The sequence below is a fragment of the Suncus etruscus genome, chromosome 15, assembly GCF_024139225.1.
Source record: "Suncus etruscus isolate mSunEtr1 chromosome 15, mSunEtr1.pri.cur, whole genome shotgun sequence".
In the NCBI taxonomy this organism is placed as follows: Eukaryota; Metazoa; Chordata; class Mammalia; order Eulipotyphla; family Soricidae; genus Suncus; species Suncus etruscus.
The window spans coordinates 72,454,736-72,470,381 of record NC_064862.1 but is presented as its reverse complement, the minus strand read 5'-3'; the positions used below and the strand labels follow the sequence as shown (position 1 = coordinate 72,470,381).

Sequence of the window (15,646 nt, the reverse complement as noted above, 5' to 3'; positions counted from 1 at the left end):
CGGATATGAAGCTGTCGGGGCCTGGGTGACTCCGTGCTGTTGTTTGCAGGCCTGAGCTGCTGACGGACGGAATGAAGGAGCCTGTCATGGACAGCCAAGGTGCCGTGGGGTGGGGGTGCTAGGTACTGGGTGATCCCTGCCCCTCCTACTTCTTTGTCCTACCCTTGCCCCCTTCCCTCAGTGTCCCCAGGGCCACCTGCTCACCCCAACTTTTCTCCTCCTAGAGAGAGATTCGGGCGATTCCATGGTGGATGAGAGCCTGAAGAGACAAGGGTTCCAAGGTATGATGTGGCCAGCACCCTTACTGGCCTGCTTGGATTGGAGGCCAGGCTTCAGCAGGGGGTACTTTAGGGGTGGGTACAGCTGCTGGTTTGTGGGCAGCTTCCTGCCGACCCTAGTCAGCCCTGATGCTGCAACAACAGGGGACCCAGAGCTGGACTTCACCTTTCTCTGTTTGAGACTCCTTTGCCCCCAAACAAATTTTACCCTGTTCCTCGGCTGAGTCCAGGGTCCATGGCGGGAGCCCCAGCCAGGCCCAAGGTAGGGCCATGGTTGTTGTCCCATGTGGCAGGGGCGTTCCCACACCTGCACCTAATTCCTCACACCCCCACTGTCAGTGCCTCAGTGCCCCTTGCCTCGGTTTAAGAAGCTCTGGTTTGGTCCCATAGCAACCACCAGACAAATTGGAAGGAGGTTCTGACAGGGCCTGGGCCGGGGGTGGGGGGCATGAGTGAGATATGGAGGCAGGAAGGGCAGGCCGTGAGGGGGCTCCTTAACCCCAATTCTTCTCCACCTCTTGGTGAGTCAGGTACCCCTCGGCTAGAACAGCCATGTGGGTGTGGGGCAGCTGGGGTGAGCCTGGCAGACCCTGGTGGGTGAACCCAGTTAGCCCTGGGTAGTCCCTGGGGTTCTGCAAAAATGCTGGGGGTGGGGTCAGCTGTTCTTTGCCCCTTCCTGGGTTCCTGGGAGCACAAAATCACAGCAGGCTCCAGGCCTCCCCCTACCAGCTCTGCCTCTATCCCCACTGTCCCCACCCCTCTACCATCCCACCTCCCTGTATACCAGCCCTGTTCCTTCTCAGGCCCCACCACTGTAGCTGGCGTTTCTCTCACCCCAAACCTGTAACTCCACCAAGAGGTTGGTACTGGAGAGCTCCAAAGGCCCCTCCAAGGAGCTAGAGGAGGAACCCCCCCAACCCCCTTAGGAAAATCATCTCCTTTCAAAGACGCCTTTCTATTGACCCTCCCATTTCTATGTGTTCTGCAGAGAATTACGACTCCAGGCTCTCCCGCATTGACATTGCCAACACACTAAGGGAGCAAGTGCAGGACCTGTTCAACAAGAAATACGGTGAGTGAGGCCGGCCCTGCGACACACGCATGCGCACACACATGCACAAGTACACACAGATGCACATACTCCTGGGTACTTCTGTAACACTTGCCCTGATAAAGCACGGCCTGCCCTTGCCGCCCTGCCACCCAGGCTGCAAGGCTGGCTAGAAACCCCCTAAACACCCACTAAGTATCTGCAAAACAGACTAATCAGCAGCAGGTCAGAGTATGGACATGGAAAATGAAACTGGGTGTATGAGAAGCGTAGAACAGGATACCCCACATAGCAGGGTTAGTGTTTGAGGGCATCCTGGCTTCTCAGGGCCTGTGTACAATCCTAGATCAGTGGGGGACAGTGGTCACCAGGAGGAAGGGGTCACTGCACCCAAGAAAGGCCCCATCCAGTTCCACCGGAAGCAGATGTTTACCCCCTGGCCCCCAAGTCCCCCAGATGCCCAACCTGCCTCCAGCTGTATCCATGGCTCCCTCAACTCCTGTATGCACCCACTATCTCCAATATAGCCCATCACACTATTAGGACCCTCCCCTGTGCCCCATGTCTGCCCATCTTAGCTCCTTATGACACTCATACCCCCGTCCCTCTGCAGGGGAAGCTCTGGGCATCAAGTACCCAGTACAGGTACCCTACAAGCGCATCAAGAGTAACCCCGGCTCGGTGATCATCGAGGGCCTTCCCCCCGGCATCCCCTTCCGGAAACCCTGTACCTTTGGCTCCCAGAACCTGGAGCGGATCCTGGCCGTGGCTGACAAGATCAAGTTCACGATCACCAGGTGCGAGGACAGACAGGGGTAAGAGCAGGGCTGGAAGGGTCCCTGAGCAGGCACACAGCTGCTCCTCTGATCTGGAGTATCCGCAGCCCCACAGGGAGGGACCCCAGGATAATAGGTCCCTGAGTGCTGGTACAGAGGTCCCAGGGCCTGCTCTGCCCAGTCACAATGTAGCTTCTGGGCCCAGACCCATAGCACAGCAGGAAGGGCATTTGCCTTGCATATGCCTGACCCAGGTTCAATCCCCAGCATCAGTTTTTGTCCCTCAAGCACCACCAGGAGTGATTCCTGAGCACAGAGCCAGGAGTAACCCCTGAGTACTGCTGGGTGTAACCCCAAACCCCTACCCAAAAACACAGGTACTGAGAAAGTTTTCCCACACCCCCCATCTCAACCCTCCATTGACTCTTGTCTCTGCTTCTCTTCCAGACCTTTCCAGGGACTCATCCCCAAACCTGGTAAGAGGTGCTGGCTGTGGGCATCCCTGTGTGGTGGGGCCCAGCTCACCAAATTCACCAAACTCCCCCCCCCCTCATACACCAGTTTTGGGGCTCAGGACATCAAGAAGGCAGGGCCAGAGCCATCAGCCTGCAGGGAGGAACAAAATAGGGGACTGTACTGCTGTCCACCTGAAGGAGACCATTTCTTGGGGTGACTTAGCCATCCAGTGGGTGACCCACAGTCTGTGTGGATGGTCGGGGAGCCGTCCAGGTGTTGAAAATGGCATCCTGGTATCCAAGGATACCCTGTCTCCCCGACTCAAACCATTGGCCACCCAACCAGGGGGCTTCTCCTGAATGGGGGGCAGTGCTGGCAGCCTTGGCCCTGTTCCCACAGACTGAGTCACACATGAGGGGACCCTAAGCACTCCACAATGCCCCATACCCAGGGCCAGGCACAGCTTCCATTGCATCTGGAAGATGGGAATGGAAAGGTTTGGGGGGTTCATACCCACTGAAGCCAAGCTGGCATCTAGGGCTCCCACCTGCAAAGCCGGCAACATAAGCCACAGATGAGGTCCATGGGGAAAGGGGTGGCAGCAATGGGTAGTGGAGGTGAGTGGCTGGGAGGATGCTGTGCACCCCCCAATTGGCCTATCCTGCCAGAGGGAGCCACAAAGACTGTTCTCTGCCCCCTTGGGTTTCCCTGTTCTGGAATGATCCCCGGAGACAGGCACTTAGGGGAGGGGCCATACTTGAATCAAAATGTCTATCCACATGGGGACCACAGCCAGACAGCGATATCCTGCCTGGGACAGAACCCCAGGATCAGGGAGACAGGGAGGAAAGCAGGAGGAGGACTCCCAAGAGGGGAGGGACCAACCCGTCAGGGAATGCTTAGAGTAGCCAAAAGCTGTGGTTGTCATGACAGGCATGGAACAGCAGCTGGTGAGGATTGTTGGGTGCCTTCTGTTGAAGGCTCCCATAAGGCTCATGCAGGGCCTGCCACTGCCCAGGTTCAGTCCTAGCACCACAGGGTCCTCCAAGTGACCCCTAAGCACAAAGCCAGGACTAAAACCACCCCCTGAGCACTGCCAAATATAAGACTCAGTAGTAAGGTACTCCCAGAGGAGTGCTCAGTCACTACACAGCTCTGAAACTGGCCCTTCCCTTAACACTGCTTGATCCCTTGGATCAGTCTTCCAGCAAAGAGCTGGTGCAGAGAGGTTAAGGCACTTGTTCAGGGTCACAAAGCATGTGTATGATGTGTTTAGATTGGAACCTAAGGTTTGCTCTTCCATCAGCTCCCCACCCCTGACCTGAACTCCAATGGCCAACCTATCCACCCTCACCATCTTCCACAGTAGATGCCTCTTTGCTGCCCTCTTCTGGTCTGGTGCATTAGTCATTACTCCTCAGGGCATGTTGATTAGTCCTTTTACTATCTGCACAGCCCTGACTCCAACAAACACTAATTGTGTTTGTGCTCTGTGCCAAACAGGAACACAGAAGAGACCTAACTTGTTATCTCTCTCTCTACACAGTGCTCATATGCTAAATAAGACACTGATGGCAGGGGCTAGAGAGACGGTACAGCAGTGGGTGGTGCTTGCCTTGCAGGCAGTTAACCCAGGTTCTATTCCAGGCACCCCCTATAGTGCCCCCAGCACTATATTACAGGAGTAATCCCTGAGAGCTGTAGGGTGTGGTCCAAAAGAAGAACAAAGACATTGATGATAAATAGTACTTTCCCTTGTACCCTGGGGACAAACACTCATTTGATGCTCAGCGGTTACTCCTGACTAAGCGCTCAGAAATTGCCCCTTGCTTGGGGGGACCATATGGGATCAAACCACCATCCTTCCTTGGCTAGCGCTTGCAAGGCAGACACCTTACCTCTAGTGCCACCTTGCCGGCCCCAGTGACCCCATTTTGGATTAGGATTGGGGGTAGCTCATAGTAGAGCACTTGCCCTGCTTGTGTGAGGGTCTGGGTTCGAGCCATGCACCACAAACAAGAGGAGGCTTGGGGCCCGGAGAGATAGCACAGCGGCGTTTGCCTTGCAAGCAGCTGATCCAGGACCAAAGGTGGTTGGTTTGAATCCCGGTGTCCCATATGGTCCCCGTGCCTGCCAGGAGGTATTTCTGAGCAGACAGCCAGGAGTAACCCCTGAGCATTGCCGGGTGTGGCCCAAAACCCAAAAAAAAAAAAAAGAGGAGGAGGAGGAGGCTTGGGGAACTGTAGAGATAGAATAGGGGAGGTTGCTTGCCTTGTACATGGCCAACCTGGATTCAGTCATGGCACCCCATATGGTCCCCCAAGCCAAACTTAAGTAATCCCTGATTGCAGAGCCAGGAGTCAACCCTGGCACTGCTGGTGTCCCCTCCCCAAAAAGAAGGGGAGTCTTGGGTGGAATCAAACTCGCCTACTTGAACCTCCACATGGAATAGCCACAGGAGTGACCTTGGAGAGACAAGGGGTGGAGTGGAGCTTCCTGGGCCTCACCATCCTAGGGGTACACAGCAGATGACAGGAGGTGAGGAGGGAGAGTGGAGGCCACTCCCAGAAGCCAGACCCAGTGCTGCCCCTCTGCTTTCCAGGGAAAGCAGGTTTTGAAGAGTGACCCCTGACCCCGGAAGCAAACAGTCTTAGCATTGGAGACTGAACCCACCTCTTTGGTTTCCCAACATCCACCTTTTACACCCCAGCCCTGGGGTTGTCAAATGAGGCCAAGGCTAAGAAGCTGGTGACTCAAGTCCTGTCCTGTAATCTTGGGGTTTTTCTTATCATGGAAATGGGAGGAGGTGGGATTTGCCTGGGGTTACAATTGTCATGATGACTTCTAGGACAAATGGGGTGGGTGCCAGGAGAGTTGTGGTTATAGAGGTGACCACTGGTGGAATATTCCAGAAGGGCAGTGGTGGTGCCCACGCCCAAGGCTGGTTTGTGGGCCTGAATGACATTTGGGGCACAAGGCAGGGTCTGCCTGGACCCCCACAACCTCCAGGGGATCTTGAGGGCTTGAGGATGGGCTGAGAAGTGGCATGGGAGATGGGGTATCTGGGAGTGCAGCAAAGGATCCTCTGTCAGATGGACTGAGTCAGGAACTGTGAAACCTCAGAAGAGAGCAGAGCAGTCTTTCAGGGTGATGTCAGAGGGAGCAAGAAACTGCGGAACATTCTAGAACCATTTTCCAATAGCGGTGGGTTTTTTTGTTTTGTTTGAAAGGCTTGGAAAGTCATGAATTGCCTTCCTGAGACCCCTGAGCAGCCACTTCACACCAGGGGCCCCTAGGCTAGATGACATGTAACCCCTGGGAAGACAGACAGCCCTTACCTTGACCTCTGCCAAAACTTCCCATAGGGAAATTCCAAAACCAAGTTGCAGGGGGGCCCTGGGCCTCAGTCCCCTTCGGAGGGTCCCAAATAGGGCTGCTCTTTTTGTGTCTGAGTGGCCCATGTCAGCCAAGCCAAACCTTCCCTCATGAGGAACAAGAGGGGCCCAAGCCTGTGCTGCCATGTGGAGGGCCCCCCACAGCCCCTGGACACCCACAGCCAGGTCTTAGTCCTAGGTGGGTCTGGCACACACACCCCCATTTGTTCCAGAACTCTCTCTTTAATCTTCGCCCTCTGGGGGTCCCTGTCAGGCCATGTCTGACACTTATAACCAGTTAACTGGCCCTTCCGGCCTGAAGGTCACAGTGCTGGGCCGCCTGCCAAGGCTCCCCCCACAAGTTCCCCCTCCAGCTCTCCCGCACTTGAGCCCAAAATAAAACCTCCTTCCTGGGTTTCTAAAGATAGCCCCCTTCCAGCCAGCCACACTTCCCCGCCTAATTATCTCTGCGCTTCCTGGGAACGAGGCCCCCGGCGCTGGCATCTGCGAGGCAGGGTGGGGGCCCCAGGGTGGGCAGTGCTGCCAGCACCCCCCCCACCTTGGCTCACTGCCTCCTTTCTTCCCGGCCAGGCAGCCAGATGTGATGCCAGGCCCCCCAGAGTTGCCCCCCAACTTCATGGCTGGTCCCAGGCTCCAATTCCTCGCAGGTGTTAGGTGGGGCACCCCAGGAGGGTGGGGGCAGAGGTTCAGATTCTTCTTCAGCATACCAGAAAACCTTCCTGGAATCTTTTGCCCAGCGGGGACCACCCAGGACGGGATCCGCCTGGGCCTTTCTCTGGGGTGCAGGAGAGGCTGGAAGGGCTTGGGCTGGTAAAGGTGCTGGGAGACCCAGGAGGGAGAGGCTGGCATTCACAGACGTTCATGTAGTTTGTGGGGCCAGGATGGCCTCATTGAAGACTTTCCATGCTGGCCCCCACACACATCTAGGTGTTACAGGGTACAGGGAGATCACACTCACACTTGGACACACTCATTTACCCAAACGTACACGTATGTGATTGTGCATTACACATTGAGCCCTCGCTAGCCTTTTTAGATGGAGAATTTTCTGGAATGTTGCAGGTCAGCCCCCTGTGGATTGCCTGCACAATCCAGGTTCAGGGAAACTGACAGGTCTCCAGGGCAGCTTTGTGAAATTGGGGTGCGGGGGAATAAAGGCAGTGCAGTGAGTTCCTGGGCTCTCTTCTGCTCCCCCTCCTCACCCAGACCTGAGGTTGGGGAACACACACACAGAGGGTTGGAGAGGTGCAGGACCTTTCTGGAGCTGGGCCCAGGTCAATCCTTGTGGAGTGCCCCCCCCCCCAAACTCTTCATTATAAGCACTACCTTGGAGCCATTGTAACCCTCGGCCCCCCCCCATGTGGAAGACCCCTCCCCAGAGCAGAGCCTGCATTCGATTTCGAGGGCAGAAGAACTGGGCCAGGGTAGGAGCTGATGGGAAAGCATCCGCCTTTCCAGGACACACACCCCCCCCCCCAACCAGGTTAGCCAAAGTGGAGGTGAGCACCACTTCCTGCTTTGGGTACTTGTCCTTGGAGGTGTCTATGTTAATGCTTCAGGGTGGGGACTGTGACCAGACACCCCTTCCAGGTTGTGAGTGTTCAGAACACAGTAGGCCTGGCCACTGAACAGGGAGACTGGGGGATGGACAGATAGACAGATAAACGAATGGAATGTGAGTGAATGGACAGACAAGTGGGTAGATGGTAGGTGGGTAGACAGGTGGAAGTGGATGTATAGCCATGAGTGATAGACAGATGGCAGAATGGATAGACATTAGAGTCAAGGCCAGACAGGCTGGGCATCTGGCAGTCTGGGCAGCCACAGGGGGAATGGCTAGTCCAGCCTGGACTGGCGCCACCCTCAACTCATGTCTTGCCTCCATAGATGAAGATGATGCCAACCGGCTGGGGGAGAAAGTGATTCTCCGGGAGCAAGTGAAGGAGCTCTTCAACGAGAAATATGGTCAGTGCTGGGGCCTGTTCGGAGGGAGTGTGAGCCCCACATGAAGGAGGGACGCCAGACTGGCCCTCAATCTTGGATGGGGCTGAGCGAAGTAGTCGCAGCTGCCACATACTCCATTATCACATGCCAACCTCATGCACACACCTATGTCTGCTCCTTGTAGAGTTTAGGTTTGGGGGGGATCATGTTGCATCCAGGGGGTGGACCACCACTCCTGGATAATGGGTCCAGCTGTGAGGACCATTTCAGTGCTTGCATTTGGCAGCTTGGTGCTGCTCGGGTCCAGGGGTGCTGAGAGCCAGCAGGGCCATAGCCAGGGGTGCTCAGAGAACAAAGCAGTGCCAGGGATTGAACTTGGCCTAGCACAGGCAAGACCCACCTTCGAGTCATGTGCTCCTCGGACCTCACTTTAGGATTGTGGTCTATGCTTTGTGCCATAGCAGAGATGGCAATGGATGGGTGGGTGAAGGATGGATAAATGAATGATGGATGGGTGGCATGGGTAGGTGGACAGGTGACTCTATATGGTAGATGGTGGAACTTATCTGGGCATTGCTGGCTCCGAGTGGGGCCCAGGGGTATGTTACCCTCACTCCTCCCTTCACTCTGTTCCTCTAGGTGAGGCCCTGGGCCTCAACCGACCTGTGCTAGTCCCTTACAAACTCATCCGGGACAGCCCAGACGCTGTGGAAGTCATGGGGCTACCTGACGACATCCCCTTCCGGAACCCCAACACCTACGACATCCACCGGCTGGAGAAGATCCTGAAGGCCCGGGAGCACGTGCGCATGGTGGTCGTCAACCAGCTACAGTGAGGATGCAACATGCTACATGGCACAGTCACACATGGCAAACAACAGTCACACATGACACAGCCATATACAATACAGTTATATTATAGACACAGTCACATCAGTCAAATACAACATGTACACACACACCACACACAGCCAGAGATATATAATCCATACCCATAACACATACTTGCACAATATACATATATGATGCCATAAACAATTCACATACACAAGATCATGTACTATACATATATACTATACCACACACAACACACATGCAGAGTACAGCACAGTAGCACAACATAACACAGTACTGCTCTTCTGTAGGGGAGCCCCAGTACATGGCCCTGAGGACACTGCCTAGGGCAGGTGCACTTGCTGGGTTGGGTTGGACAGACTGTGGAGTGACGGAAGTATCCGGATGTCATCAGGCCCCCTCAGCATTCTGCTGTGGGTGGCCACTGCTCTCATAAGTCTCTGTATGGTGGGTGGGGTGCGGGGCTGTAGGGGTCTCTGAGGGCTCTGATCCAACCCAGATCCCCTCTACCCCTGTACCGCTCAGGTCCCACCATTGGACGCCAGCACATTTGGGGGTAGGTGGACTTGGGGGTTATAGTACTCATGGCCCAAATCCAACCCTGGGTGCCACCTCAGCCTGGTTTACGGGGTGGCGGAGTACCCAGCAATTCTCGGGGAACCCTGTGGTGCTGGGATCAAAGCAGGGCTGCTTCCTCCAAAGCCTTGCTCCAACACTGACTGTCTCCTGAGGCTCTTACTGTTTGGTTGGTTTGGGGGCAACCCCAAGATTTACTCCTGGCTCTGTGCTTAGGGATCACTCCTGATGGGGCTCAGGAGCCATAGGGGATGTTGGGGCTTGAACTCAAGTCAGCTGCATAGAAGGCAAACACCTTCTGGCCCTCCTGTTTTGGTTTGGGGACCACACCTAGTGTTGCTCAGGGGTCACTCCTGGCAGGGCACCCGATTGGTGTCAGAGATCGAACCCAGGTTGGCTCTTACAGGCAAATACCTACTTTATTTTTTTTTACCTATTTTATTTTAATTTTAATTACATTTGACTTTATCTGGCCATCTCATAGATCTTTTCCCATTTTATCTTATTTCTATTATTGATGGGGGCACCAACTGTGCTAAAGGGGTCCACAAGTGCTGGGGCTTCCCCAGCTGTGCTCATGGGACCAGACAGTAAATACCAGGAGTTGAGCTTGTCTCACTGACCCCTGAATCATCTTCCTGGCCCCTTTAACCTAGTAAAATACTGGGGAGAGAGTCCTGGAGTCTCAGGAGAAGAGGGCATTTGGCTTGCAATTAGCTACCTGGATTTTTGTTTTATTTTGGGTTTTGGGTCACACCCGGCAGCGCTCAGGGGTTACTCCTGGCTCTATGCTCAGAAATCACTCCTGGCAGGCTCGGGGACCATAAGGGATGCTGGGATTTGAACCACCGACCTTTGCATGCAAGGCAAACACTCTACCTCCATGCTATCTCTCCAGCCCCTAGCTACCTGGATTTTATCCCCAGCATCCCATACAGTCCCCTGAGCCTGTCAGGAATGACTCCTGAGCATCACCAGTTGTGACTTTTTTTCCTTTCTTTTTTTTCTGGATCATACCCAGCCACGCTCAGGCCTTACTCCTGGCTCTGCACTCAGAAATCACTTTTGGCAGGCTCGGGGTGGTGTGGGTGGGGGGGACCATGTAGGATGTTGGAGATCGAACCTGGGTCATCTGCATGCAAGGCAGATGCCCTATCACTGTGCTATCACTCCACCCCCCACCAGTTGTGACCTTAAAGAAATAAAAAATATACTGGGGAAGGATAGAGATAGGACAGTGGAAAGGGCATTGATTTATCTTGCACATGGCCAACCTAGGTTCGATCTCTGACACCACATATGCTTCCCTGAGCCAGCCAGGAGTGATCCCTGAGTACCGCCAGGTATAGCCCCAAAATACAGAAGAATAATCTAGACAAAAATAGACAAAACCCTGAAGAACTACCAGCTCCCACATTCCCAGACCGCCATCACCACAGCCATCTCAGCTCTGTTTTGAAATACAAGTTTATTTGACTATTTTCAGGAGTCTCTGTGCTCCACCCTGTCTCATCCAAGTGTGTCGCAGCCACCCCAACCCCCAGTGAGGCACTTCCCCCACTACTGAGCCAGACATTCTGGCCCACAGCTCTATTTTTGGTTCAAAAACAATCCACACAGCATGCTGGGAAATGCAGAGAATGCTCTGGGTGGAAAAGATACCCCATCCCCCTAGAAAGATACCGCAACTTGGGGCCAGAGTGATAGCACACCAGGAAAGGTGTTTACCTTACTCTCGGCTGACTGGGTCCGATCCCTGGCATCCCATAGGGTCCCCCAAGCCTGCCAGGAGTGATTCCTGAGTGCATGCCAGGAATGACCCCTGAGCACTGCTGCGTATGGCCCAAAAGCAAACAAAAGAGATACCTGAACCCCCATAAAGATACTTCATCTCCCTAGGAAGATATCCCACTTCACCCCAAGAAAGAGACATCCTCCCCACTAGAAAGATATACATTCCGCTGCCAGTCACCCCAGGGCAGTTCTGCTGTACCCAGACACACAGACATACAAACATATATAGACAGACAGACATACTCAACCATATACACACAATCACAGTTGCACATAGATAAACACACATTTACAGACGTGCCCTACACTCACAGGCACACACCACAGACATTCACACAAGTACACTCAAATACAAACACATAACACACTCTCGAGGGGGAGGTTTCCATTTCCTGGGTCCAGTGTGGCTGCTGTCAGTGAACACATCTCTACCGGGGTGGCCCTGCTATCTTCCCATCTCCTAGGAATGGGGTGCAGGCTGAGGAGAGCCAGTTTTCTCACTGCCATGACCTTCTTGCAGGCCCTTCGCTGAGATCTGCAGCGACCCCAAGGTGCCTGGTGAGTTGGCTACACCCGCTCTTGCACCCACAACCTCATGCAGGCCCAGTGTCCCAGAGGTCTGCAGACAGGGCAGGGGGCGTGTCACATAGGATCCTGAGGCTGAGGGTGAGACAGAGCATAAAGCCAGTGTGTGGGAGGCCCCGGCCTTGACCTGGCATCCCGAGGGCCCCAGCACTCCAGGGGTAGTGCTGTCAAAAATAACAACTTAATAGGGTCTTAGAAGCATCATGGGTGGGGAAAGCAGAGCCATATTCAGTGGGGTGATCATGTTGTCCCCCAGCCCCCTTTATTCATAGGGCACACTCCTGCACCGGCCCTTTGCTAACATTTGCCCAATAGGGAGCTGGGACCTGAACCCCTGGGCTGGGTTAGGAAGCCCCATGATCAGGCAGCACTGTGTATTATTTTGGGACCACACCGAGTGGTGCTCTATGCTCCAGATCACTCCTGGCAGAGCCCAGGGAAGCCTGTACAATGCTGGGATCAAGCTGGATTTTGACAGTGTGCCAGGCAGGTGCCATTCCATACCCCCTGTACTGCATCTCAACCTCAGCACCTTTATGAGCTGAAACTGAATAGAGGGAAAACTTCCCCAGGGCCACTCTGGGGGGGTTTCCAGGGGGCCCTGAGCTGCTGTGAGCCCATCAAGCAGGCTAAGGGATCTGGATCAGGGGGAGGTTCAGGCCAGGGGTCTGGGCCAGAGCTGCCCGGCTGTGCCTGGAAGACTGAGGGGGACACTCTTCATGCCCCAAGCACAGGCTACTTGGGGGCATTAGGACCCTCAAGCCTGTGACAACACCTCTTCTCTCCCCAGCCAAAGACAATAGCGCCCCCAAGCGGAAGCGGAAGCGGGCGTCGGAAGGGCACTCTGCTTCCTCCTCCTCCTCCTCCTCATCTTCCTCATCCTCCTCCAACCCAGAGTCTGCGACCTCCACCAACCAGTTGTCACTTGTGGTAACGCTCCCCGTCATGACTCCCCTTTGACCTTTGCCCCACCCCCAGGCCCTTCCCTCTGGCTCCTGACTTTGGGGTCCTGGAAAACACAAGGGGATGGGGGTTTGCAGACACCCATGGGACAGTGCCCTGATCTTCAGTGCCCCCAAGTGCTAGGCACAAGTCACAACGAAGCCCCAAGAGGGGACCTGCCTAGACAGGCCCATCTCTGTTCCTCATAGCCCTGAAAGGTATGCAAGTTATCTGTATTGTAGATAGGCTCTGAGTCCAATGGCCCCTGAAATTTAGTGGGGTGAAAAGCTTGCTCCTCGGTCCTTGGACTTGTTGTCCCTCCTACCCAGGCAGGCTGCTTGCCTTGGACACACACTTTTTGGAAATATTTTTGTGTTGATTTTTGGGTTACACTGGCGGTGCTCAGGAGTTACTCCTGGCTCTGTGCCTAGGAATCACTCCTGGCTATGCTCGAGGGACCATATGGGATGCCAGGAATCGAACCTGGGTTAGCTGTGTGCAAGTCAAGCACCCTCCCCACTTTGCTCTAATCCTTGCCCATATTAATTACTTGCTGAGGGGCTGGAGAGATAGCATGGAGGTAGGACATTTGCCTTGCATGCAGAAGGATGGTGGTTTGAATCACAGTATCCCATATGGTCCCCAGAGCCTGCCAGGAGCTATAAGAATAGATCACTTGGGGCCAGAGAGATAGCATGGAGGTAAGGCATTTGCCTTTCATGCAGAAGGTTGGTGGTTTGAATCCCGGCATCCCATATGGTCCCCTAAGCCTGCCAGAAGTGATTTCTTTTTTTTTTTTCTTCTTTTTTTTTTTTTTTTTTTTTTTTTGGTTTTTGGGCCATTCCCGGCAGTGCTCAGGGGTTACTCCTGGCTATCTGCTCAGAAATAGCTCCTGGCAGGCATGGGGGACCATATGGGGACACCGGGATTCAAACCAACCATCTTTGGTCCTGGATCGGCTGCTTGCAAGGCAAACGCCACTGTGCTATCTCTCCGGGCCCTAGAAGTGATTTCTGAGCATAGAGCCAGGAGTAACCCCTGAGCGCTGCCGGGTGTGACCCAAAAACCAAAGCAAACAAACAAACAAAACACTTGATCTTAGCCAAAAGGCTGAGAAGTGATGCCAGGAATAATTTCTAAGTGCAGAGCCAGGAGTAACCCCTGAGCCCTGCCAGGTGTGACCCAAAAACCAAAAGAAAAAAAAAAAAATAATAATTACTTGCTGAACCCAAAAGTTGGAGTTCCAGGTTCTTTGGCATGAGACTTGGAAGGAGGCAAAGTCTGAGAGCTGACGTCTGTCCTCTGCCACTCTTTCTCCACTTCGGGATCTAGCTGGGAAGGCTCCAACTTGGCTATAGGATGCTATGTGTCCTGGGACCTGTCACTGACCCTCTCTGGGCCTTCTAGCACCGAGGCAGTCTCTGGGGAAAAAGAACTAGGTGTCCCGGTGCCCTTCTTTGTCCCCTAGCATCCTAACTGGCGTCTGTCCCCTCTCTCTAGCAGTGGCCCATGTACATGGTGGACTATACCGGCCTCAACGTGCAGCTCCCGGGAGCCCTGAATTACTAGGACCTCAGCTGAGTCCCACCTCGGCCAGAAAGACTAAAGGAGATGTAATTTATGTACAAAGTGTATATGCGGATATGTATCAATGCCTTTTAGTTTTTCCAATGATTTTTACACTATATTCCTGCCACCAAGGCCTTTTTAAATAAGTAAAAAAAAAAAAAAAAAAAGCAACAAAAAAAGACATTGTCTTGACTACAGTGTCAAGTGGGGGGCCTTTGGGGGTTTGGGGGGGTTTGTCAGGAGGCATGTGGGGGTTCTGACCTTGTGGTCAGGTGATCATATATGGGATCTCTAGTGACACAGAGCCCAGCCATCTCCTGGATCAGGGAACTGCTGTGCATTATTGGGGGGATGGCGTTGGTCTCAGTCACTAAGCAGAAGCCTTGAGTATTGAGTCCAGATGGTGGCTGCAGAATTTCAGGGCCGGAGACAAGATAACAGAGAAGTTTGGGCCAGCAGAGATGGGTGGGATTTTTTTTTTTTTTTTTTGGTTTTTGGACCACACCTGGTGGTTCTCAGGGATTACTCCTGGCTCTGCACTGAAAAATTATTCCTGGCATCGCTTCTCATCCTTTTGGCTAAGATCAAGTGATAAGATCTGTTCTTATCAGTTTAGTATCTGGCATGTCCTCTATCCAAGGACATTATATTAAATGGATATTTGGAGCAGGGAGTTGGAATTGGAGCTTGCTCCGTCCACTTCACGTATCGACCTGGTATTGCAGTACTTACAGGAATGATGCACAAAAAAAAAAAAAAAAAAAAATGAAGTTATTCCTGGCAGGTTCAGGGGAACATAACATATGGGATGCTGGGAATCGATCCCAGGTCAGTCTCATACAAGGTAAACGTCCTACCTGCTGTACTCACTCCAGCCCCTGGTGGTAAGTTTTCGACACAACCCCAGGACTTAATTGACTGGTCATAATTGAGTCTAAAAAAGATCCCTGGGGTTGTGGGCCAGTGCCCAGCTCCCAAGCCCTGCAGAGTGTGGTCTCAAAAAGGGGACCGGAGTGATAGCACAGTGGGTAGGGCATTTGTCTTTCATGCAGCCGACCCAGGTTCAATCCCCCACATCCCATATAGTCTCCCGGTCCGGCCAGGAGCTATTTCAGAGCACAGAGTTAGGAGTAACCACTGAGTGCTGCTGGGAGTGGCCCAAAAACAAAAACAAGGAGACATAGGGGCTAGAGCCATAGGAAACAAAAGTGATTTCTGAGTGGCACTTGCTGTGGCCTCCCCTCCCCCCCCAAAAAAAAACAGCATGGGGTTGACCTGTGAGGAGCACAGTGGAAGGCTATGATGAGCCGAGAGGTGTCCCAGCAGCACCCCATTTCTTTTGGGTGAAGGTGAAAGTGCCCAGAAGGGTCGGTTCACAGTCAGTAGAACAACAGCAAGCAAGTTCAGGCGCCAAGTCTTCACAGA

General features: G+C 53.6%; 1 protein-coding gene and 1 non-coding gene across 2 annotated transcripts in view; both read left to right on the top strand.

Moving 5' to 3' along the window:
• GTF2IRD1 (GTF2I repeat domain containing 1) overlaps window positions 1-14,400 on the top strand; it is a 51,250-nt gene extending 36,850 nt beyond the window's left edge. The window contains exons 18-27 of the mRNA XM_049789506.1: window positions 50-99; window positions 225-281; window positions 1,267-1,350; window positions 1,943-2,126; window positions 2,553-2,581; window positions 7,844-7,921; window positions 8,540-8,732; window positions 11,646-11,683; window positions 12,501-12,640; window positions 14,153-14,400. Of these exons, the coding sequence (XP_049645463.1) occupies window positions 50-99; window positions 225-281; window positions 1,267-1,350; window positions 1,943-2,126; window positions 2,553-2,581; window positions 7,844-7,921; window positions 8,540-8,732; window positions 11,646-11,683; window positions 12,501-12,640; window positions 14,153-14,221 (922 nt within the window). The 3' untranslated portion in view covers window positions 14,222-14,400. The remainder of the gene's footprint in view (window positions 1-49; window positions 100-224; window positions 282-1,266; window positions 1,351-1,942; window positions 2,127-2,552; window positions 2,582-7,843; window positions 7,922-8,539; window positions 8,733-11,645; window positions 11,684-12,500; window positions 12,641-14,152) is intronic.
• A 379-nt stretch (window positions 14,401-14,779) lies between these two features.
• Window positions 14,780-14,971, top strand: LOC126031489 (U2 spliceosomal RNA). Its single transcript, XR_007503348.1, has one exon. It is a non-coding gene; the product is annotated as a U2 spliceosomal RNA (small nuclear RNA).
• The last annotated feature ends 675 nt before the right edge of the window (window positions 14,972-15,646 follow it).